At 33.2% G+C, this 8,814-nt stretch overlaps 2 protein-coding genes across 2 annotated transcripts; one reads left to right on the top strand and one right to left on the bottom strand.

Moving 5' to 3' along the window:
* The first annotated feature begins 516 nt into the window (after positions 1 to 516).
* Positions 517 to 3,030, top strand: LOC112044354 (ubiquitin-conjugating enzyme E2 J1-like). The gene has a single exon (XM_024080177.2). The coding sequence runs from the start codon at positions 715 to 717 to the stop codon at positions 1,468 to 1,470; it is 756 nt and encodes a 251-aa protein (XP_023935945.1). The 5' UTR covers positions 517 to 714; the 3' UTR covers positions 1,471 to 3,030.
* A 95-nt stretch (positions 3,031 to 3,125) lies between these two features.
* Positions 3,126 to 8,812, bottom strand: LOC112044353 (eukaryotic initiation factor 4A-III). Its single transcript, XM_024080175.2, has 5 exons — positions 8,360 to 8,812; positions 7,020 to 7,355; positions 6,412 to 6,634; positions 5,434 to 5,688; positions 3,126 to 4,488 (listed from the first exon to the last, which is right to left on the bottom strand). The coding sequence occupies exons 1-5, from the start codon at positions 8,511 to 8,513 to the stop codon at positions 4,236 to 4,238; spliced, it is 1,221 nt and encodes a 406-aa protein (XP_023935943.1). The 5' UTR covers positions 8,514 to 8,812; the 3' UTR covers positions 3,126 to 4,235.
* Positions 8,813 to 8,814: the final 2 nt, after the last annotated feature.

Raw genomic sequence — 8,814 nt, 5'->3', positions numbered from 1 at the left:
CCTACATATCAGAGAATTTTGTTAATTCTATGCGTATGTGAAGTCTGCCAATCCGCATTGGGCCAGCGTGGTGGACTATTTGCCTAACCCCTCTCATTCTGAGAGGAGACTCGAGCTCAGCAGTGAGCTGAATATGGGTTGATACTGATGATGATGATGATGATGATGATGATGATGATGATGATGATGATGATGATACTCATGAGTATCTACGCCTTTCTAGTAGTAATAGTTTCTGTTTCTGCGCTAAGCCGCGGACAGACGGACATGGCGATACTATTTGGTTCCTTGTAGTCTACGGAAGGCAGCTTATGGAATTTTGCTTCTGTAAATATGTAATTTTATCATCTATACCTACCATTTGTGCATTGCTGATTGGTTTACAATCACATACGTATCTATAGATTACAGTTGCCAATTTCTATAGTTTTCTCGTTTTTACTTTATACAAAATTGTCTTTGCACATTCCTATTAATCTGTGATAATACTCTTCTTGAATTGTGATTGGCGCAAAGCTTCCGTCATTGTCAATTTGCCAATTGTCATCTATGATTTGTGTTGGTGTTGGTGTTTTTGTGAATTCGTCATTAATCGCTATTAATTGCCTTTTCAGAAAATCTTATCAGATTTCATTCCTTTTCCCCTAAATTAGAAGTATATAATTGCTCTTAATCATAAGTAATTAAAAATATATATTTATTATTATTTGCAATATGGCAGAGAAGTACAACACGAAATGTCCTGGTGTAAAACGCCTCATGCGAGAGGCAATAGAATTAGCAGAGGCCACCGATGAATATTGTGCAAGACCCCTTGAAGATAATTTATTCGAGTGGCACTTTACCGTGCGTGGCCCGAGGGGAACAGACTTCGAAGATGGCATATACCATGGCAGGATACTATTGCCTAAGGAGTATCCAATGCATCCGCCTCATATTATACTGTTAACACCGAATGGCAGGTTTGAAATTAATAAAAAGATTTGTTTATCAATTTCTGGTCATCATCCAGAAACTTGGCAGCCGTCCTGGTCGATACGAACAGCTCTATTGGCACTAATCGCTTTTATGCCTTCTCCAGCTGAAGGTACCATAGGCTCATTAGATTACACGCCAGCTGAAAGAAAAGCTCTTGCAAAGAAATCTACCAGTTGGGCGTGTCCACAGTGTGGTGACGTCACAGCCCTGCTGTCCTCTACAGCTGCAAAGCCTCCAACTGAGGAGGAGCAGACTGTACTTAATCAAATAGCATTCAAAGGTGAAGAGGAGCAAGTGAAACCACCAGCTGAACCTGTCCCTGAACCCCAGAACATAGAGTTCACACCACAGGTCATGGAGTCTTCAGATTCTACCACTAGTTTCTTGGATCAGTTAACAGAAATTCTTGTGGCTCTGTTAGTAGGTGCAATAGGTATTTTTATCTATAGGCGTTGGGATGCTTTTGCCACCTCTGAGTCTACAGAACTGTAGACAATTATCTTACCTATATTGTGTATATACTAAGTTATAAGTTAAATTTATTAGTTACAAAATCAATTTTGTACATTGTGGTAATACAATGAAACTGTATCTATGTAATTTAATTCAAACATCAATATATGATAAGTAACCGATGTGTATTTTATCTTTTAACAAAAGAACTTTTTTATGTAAATTTATTTTGAACTTGTGAGGAGTTTTAAAGGTATAATAATTTAGACAATATTTTATTCATACTATCACATAATTTTGTAGATATTAGTTATTTATTAATAATGTAGCTTTTATAATAGTCTTAATGTTTATGTGAACTAATGATTTGAAATTCTGAAAGCATAAATGGTTATAAGTGTAATAATAAAAAGTAACACAATTGACATTCTGAATAATTACATTAAACTAAATTGGTATCCAAACAACACCATTTATCTGTTTTATCTACAACACACCAGCAAAGTGACTTTTGCCTAGTTGGCAAACATGCAAGCAGCTAAAAATTAACAGGCAGACAGATTTCTCATTTTGAAGGTTTACTTAAGTATCACTGTTAGTGACAAATATTTCTTTGAATTAAAATTAAAGCAATCCTAATGCTTAATTTGTATAATATTCATATTATTTAGTCTGATAGTTTACATACACTACTCATAGTCTTGTAAAGTAATAATTTTAGTGTATATGTAATTGGACATATATATTATGTAATCATCTTTCCCCCAACAAGTTAATAATTGTATCCACTTCCTAGTAAATGTATAATAAAATTCCTAAAATAGTGCCCATAAATGCATGAAATAAATCACACTAGACACATTACCTAGGAGTCTATACAAATCTTAATAGCAATCAGGAATGTAATGTGTTCAAGATGTACATGGGGATAGCAGAGGGTATTGCATCATCTGGAATCTAGGGATTGAACCCTGGAATGTAACTTAAACAAAAACTCTGGGGAGAATTATAAATTAATAATTAAATATAAATAATTAATTGACAAAAAATTGAATAATATTTTCAGTTTAACATGGTTTAAGTATTTTATACACTGAAAGCTTTAGTTTTTCCATTTACTAACAATACAAAACAATATTTTATAGATTTCCTATAGAGCATTGGTATTGCATACATTTCTTAGGAATCATACATTTCCGGTGACTTAAAATAAATCATTTTTACTTGGTATTTCAAGAAATAAAATGTGTTTGCGTCTTGACTGGACTAATGTCCACTGAATGCATTATGATATCAAATGAGTCCACACTTACGGTGCTTTTTTGGAGGGAATACAATGAATAATTAATATATTTAGTTATATGTTTATGCTTTGCAGTGCAACATCACATCTTTAGCTTCATAAGCACTGTTACTGTTAATGAAGTGCCAGCTAAAATAATTAAGATTAAGTTAACATTCCAAGAGCTTAGGTTTGATCATTAATATTTCCTATGACTGTAACATTATTTGTAGGTTCATGTAGTTAATTTCATTTCAGATAATGACAATTTGTTATACAAAAATTGCTGTGCTTGAAAAATAAATTTCTAAATTCTATATGATTGTTTATTTTTTTATAAATCGTAATTAATTCTATTGTAGGTATATTACCTACCTTGAGGTACCTAGTTGAGGGAGTTAAATAAGACAAGTTTCATTATGTTTAAATTTATTTAAAAAAAAATGAAATATCAAGTAGTCCACTTAACGTAACTTTATTAACTTCTATGCTATTGACAGTGAACGTGAAGTGAACTTCACCTCTTCAAAATGTGCTTTAGCTTTAATCCCATGTAATTTTTTCAAATTTCAATCAGAAGGTATAAGTGTGTTATCTGTGATCAGAAGTATGAACTAAGAATGGATAAGTTTTATATATAATGTTGATATAAACATTGGTGAGCACTGGCATGATCTAGGCATATCAATATCTAAATATTACATCCATAGTACTATAGTATGCGCATTATCATCTGAGTCGTCCGGTCATAAAAGTCAAAAAAGATAGGAATGTGCAGCGCGCCTACCTGCGCACCCTAATTATCGATAAACGGCTACCTGCGCACCCTAATTATCGATAAACGGCTACCTGCGCACGTGCTAATGATGAGTCAATAATGATTTGGACGATTCTGATTGGTCGGTTTCTAATGTAATTGCATTGCGTATTTTTTTTGCTATAAATGTGTTTACTGCAATTAAATAAATACATTCATGTGTTACTCGTTGCGCACTATGGATACTAATATATAATAAATTTGGCAGAAGACGAAGATTCTGATGATGAAGACTCAGATGAAGATTAATTTTATTTAGTTAATAATTATATAATATGAAATATGTATTATATTAAATCAAATATTGTTAATTTTTTTAATTTTGTGAACAAGATACGATAATAAACTTTACTTATCGATAATATGTCTTTCATTGTTACACCCTTCACTAGACGGCTCCATAAGACCCATAAGTGCAAGCGAGATAGATATAGAGAAATGATTTATGGCCCTAAGACTCAGTTGTTAATGCTATTAGTATAACACTTGCTGCAGATACTACAACTTTACTGACTGCTTTAACACAAGAGTACAGGAAAAAAAATTATATAACCACTGTTTTGAAAATTGTAAGTAATAATTTATATTATTGATTCTTTCTGCAGATATAGAAGGGATCTTATCAAATATTTTAATAATTCTCACATTTTTATCTGTGCAAGTTTTATTTTGTAGTAAATAAAATAATGAAGGTAATCTTATCCATTATATTAAATCTGCTACATTCATAGGCATTTCGTCAATTTGTGTTGAGTAGTACTGTTCAATATCTCTCAAAATCCTGATGTCATCTGATTTGACAAAGTTAATGGCAACACCCTTGCGGCCAAAACGACCCGAGCGACCAATCCTGTGAATATACAATTCACGATTGTTGGGCAAGTCATAGTTGATGACTAGGGACACTTGCTGTACATCAATACCTCTTGCCCATACATCTGTTGTGATGAGAACTCGACTGCAAACAAAACAATTAAGCTTAATAATAAAATACAATTAACTAAAGAGGGATTTATAGCATTTGAAAAATGATTTTGATACAATTAAAATAGATCACTTAATTTGACACTAGTCAGTAGAATAGTAAGTAGAATGTTATATAGTCTATTAAATGGCTATTTAATTATTTCTCAATTAAAAACAATAGTTCCTGAATTAGCATCTTCAACCAAGCAAAATCTTCAGGTTTTAAGTAGTTAAATATTATTATTAGGTTATTTTGTACTGCACTAGAAGATAAGGAAGGTAATAAATATTGTAAATTAATGCCCATTCTGTTCAATGAATGATTTCACCCCCTACATTACTTTCTCTGGGAATATTGGAATTAAAAATAACCAGATAATTAAGAGTGACAAATTTCATACAACTCTTGCAAAAAAGATATTGACAGACTTGCTTATAGTGACTGACTTATGCTGACTGATTGCAGATTGGATATACAAGATAAATGAATATCACCCAAACCTATTCAGCAGTTTGGGGGTTATAAATGTTTTTTTAGTGGTTTTATTCTATGTAAAGATTTAACTGCCTCATTGGTCCTGTGGTTAGCTGGTTCAGCTACGAACAATGAGGTCCAGGGATTGAATCCCGGGTCAGTCAAAAAAAAAATAGATTATTGGGGTTTTTCTTAAAAGAAAAAAACTCAATAGCAGGCTGGAGTTGGGAAGTTGGCGGTGTTAGTACACCCCTGTGCCTCAGAGAGCACGTAAAGCCGTCCCATCGGATTTTGAGAGTAAGGGAACAGAGAGTGCAACTGTGCTTGCTCACACACTTGTGCACTATAATATCTCCTGCGTACATGGTTAATCTCTCACCATAAGATTTGCTGCCATGACCGAAAAGCCGGTCGGGAGCATATCATTATTATTACTATGTAAAGATGTCTAAGTAATTGTACCTTTGTCCTGATCTAAACTCTTTCATGATGTTGTCTCTTTCTTTCTGTGGCATATCCCCATGCATTGAGCTCACTGTGAAGTTTGCCTCTTGCATTTTTTGTGTCAGCCAGTCTACCTTTCTCTTGGTATTGCAGAAGATCACCGCTTGTGTGATTGTGAGGGTGTCATACAAGTCACACAGTGTATCAAACTTCCATTCTTCACGCTCCACGGCAACAAAGAACTGCTTTATGCCTTCTAGTGTCAACTCATCACTGAAAAGTAAAATATAATATGAGTAATGATAATTTGGTGAATTTGAAGCAAGTTGTGAAGCTGAAGTGGCAATGGGCAGGCCACATAGTTCGAAGAGCTGATGGACCGGACTAAGGAACGCATAGTGTTAGTCGACACTCCACTAGGTGGATCAAAAACATCAAGTGGGTTGCAGGGTGCCGCTGGATGGTGGTGGCTCTAGACTGTTTCGTTTGGAAGTCCATGCAAGAAGCCTTTGTCCAGCAGTGGATGTCCATTAGCCGATGATGATGATGATGATGATGATGATGATGAATTAGCTCAATTCTTTCCAAATTAATTTTTTATCTGTATAGTCTATACTACAGCCTTTCTTGAGGAATACTGTTTACCAACAAAGAAATTAGAAATGAAAGTAGAAAACACATGTCATTTCATAACTTATTTACTTAAAATTATGTATGATATGTTTATGTTATATAAAATATTTTAACCATATGTAATTTAAGTTAGTAAGATTATTAATCAAATTTATTTTCATTAATTTAAGAATTATTATTAGGTGTGAAATGACTAGTAATTTATACCCTCATTTTTAATTTGTTTGTTGGTAAACAGTACTCTTCAAGAAAGGCTGTAGTATAATATGGCTTACTTGGAAGAGATACAATTAATTAGTTATTGTAAATGTACAATGACACATTATTGTGGAATAATATAATTTATACTATAACAATATTTACCGTTTTACCAAAATCCTAATAGGATCAGTCATAAACTTTGAAGTCATTTCAAGTATTTCATGTGGCAAAGTAGCAGATATAAGAACAACTTGAGTGGCTGGCGGCAAGTATCTGTAGACATCATAGATCTGCTCTTTGAATCCCTTGTTCAACATCTCATCTGCCTCATCAAGTACTAACATCTTGATGGACCTGGTGCGAAGCACACGCCTCCTTATCATGTCTAAAAATATTAGTGAAATAAAATTAGTGATAGACTCTGAGGATGTACAGATGGAAGCAATCAGCTTTGTATCAATTTAATAAAATATATATCCATAATATTATAAATGCGAAAGTAATAAAGTAAATCTGTCTTTCTGTATTAAAATAAATGGGGCCTTGGAGAAGAACTAAGGCTACTTTATGTCCCTAAAAGAGAAAGAGTAAGGGTGAATTAGGGTTAGAAAGTTTCAAGTTATTTTTGCTATAATAGGTACATTGACTATCACTATCATAAAATGTAATGATAAATAAATGGGGTTGAAAACTTACACTGATTATAATCATTTTATTAAATAATTAATATAACATAATTTGTGAAATACCAAAATAATTAAACTACTCACCAAAAACTCGACCAGGGGTCCCTGATACAACATGCTGACCATAGTCCAACTTTCTAATATCCTCTCCAAGGTTTGTACCTCCAATGCAAGCGTGACACTGAACATTCATGAAGTCTCCCAAAGCAAGAATGACTTTTTGAATTTGTGTAGCCAATTCTCGAGTAGGGGAAAGAATCAGCACTTGCGTTTCACGAAGAGTTGTGTCCAGTGATTGCAAGATGGATATTGAAAATGTAGCTGTTTTACCAGTACCAGATTGTGCTTGAGCAATGACATCTCTGCCTTTGACTATTGGCTGTATACTTCTTTGCTGGATAGCTGATGGCTTTTCAAAGCCTAAAACAAATATAAATAAGATCTCAAGGTAATAATAGTAAGTAGTGAATTTAATGCCAATAATAAATTAAGGAGACTTAGCACTGATCAAGAACAGTTTCAGATGGAGTATTAATAAAATAGTTGATTACTTTTGTTTAACATAAAAAAATCATAGATCTATGTATAAATAATTCTATTTGTACAGAACCAATATTTGTAGCAAGAAGATTAGGTAAAGAGCTCAGACTAAATACATAAGGGCTAGTATCACACCCAAATTCACCAACAAAATTGTCTGTCATTTTTGAGGGGGACAAGGTAAACTCACACATCAGCCAAATTTTGTACGATAATTTTAAAAAGTATACTGGTTTGTAGATGTTCCACAACCAATGTCAATCAGTGAAATATGAATTTGTAAAGCTGGATCAGTATGAAAATAATGAAATCAGCTTATTTTCCCTGTCAGCCAATATTATTTTGTCTAAAATTCTAATAAAGTAGATCTATCAATCTAGAAAAAAATCCAAGATTTTTATTAAATTTTACATTTCAGTATTATTTTGAAAGTTTTTCAAAAGTGGGCCCAATTTCGGACTTCTCTTATGATTTGCAAATAAACACACAATTTAATCTCATTAGACAGAATATTCAATTAAGTACTTAAATGTTTTGCTATTCTGGCTGAAGAATCGATTATTTTAGATATTGTTTTTATTACAAATTTGATGTAAAGTTAGAAATTAAAAACTATTTTTAAGATTTCAATTCATTCAACTACACAAGCCAGCATTTTTTTAGGGAGCTCTCTATACTATGAATATGGTTACAATAATGAAACATCGATTATAAAGTTTTATAACCGCGTTAGATCGTTGATCTTATACTTTGACAGAGGTATAATGTCTAGCAAGGCAGGTCCCTAAATACTTCGTCTGAGGTTAAGAGCAGACACAGCAATAGTCGGAATTGGGGGTTATTGGATTTTAGACTATTAAATGAACAGTTTTAATTAGGTTTACCGTAAGTATAAATTCCTCGCAGTAACTCGTCGCGGAGGCCCATGGAGTCGAACGTTGGAATGACTTCAACATCTTCGCTAGTATCAAATTCGACGTTTGACAAATCTTCGGATATTATTTTGCGATTAGTATAGGATACTTCCGATGAAGTCATTTTCCTGCCTTCGTTTATTGAATTTATGTTAAGCGCAACTTTCTAAACAATTCTTAAACCGTGTCAAGAGAACACGCAATGCTAAATTGGCAACAGCAAACTGCTTACCAAAATCTCCACAAGCAAGAATCAAATTTTAAGATATTAGTATGTGTTATACAAAATCATATCAGCGAAGCGAAAATATTCCTGGTATTTTAATTAATTTAGGATGGTTTATTTATCAGATCCGTGAATTACAAAATGCAAAAAAACAACATGGCCGCACCACCATACTACACCACAGACTATAATTCTTTTA

The sequence above is a fragment of the Bicyclus anynana genome, chromosome 21, assembly GCF_947172395.1.
Source record: "Bicyclus anynana chromosome 21, ilBicAnyn1.1, whole genome shotgun sequence".
Classification (NCBI taxonomy): Eukaryota; Metazoa; Arthropoda; class Insecta; order Lepidoptera; family Nymphalidae; genus Bicyclus; species Bicyclus anynana.
This window is presented reverse-complemented; position numbering and strand designations above follow the sequence as displayed.

What these genes read in the sequence shown, in the direction of transcription:
- LOC112044353 (XM_024080175.2), bottom strand. Translation starts at nt 8,513, where the DNA reads ATGACTTCATCGGAAGTATCCTATACTAATCGCAAAATAATATCCGAA. An exon ending in ATTAGGATTTTGGTAAAACG is followed by an intron (nt 5,689 to 6,411) that starts GTAAATATTGTT and finishes TTTACTTTTCAG; the next exon opens with TGATGAGTTGACACTAGAAG. An exon ending in GAGTTTAGATCAGGACAAAG is followed by an intron (nt 4,489 to 5,433) that starts GTACAATTACTT and finishes TTTTGTTTGCAG; the next exon opens with TCGAGTTCTCATCACAACAG.
- LOC112044354 (XM_024080177.2), top strand. Translation starts at nt 715, where the DNA reads ATGGCAGAGAAGTACAACACGAAATGTCCTGGTGTAAAACGCCTCATG.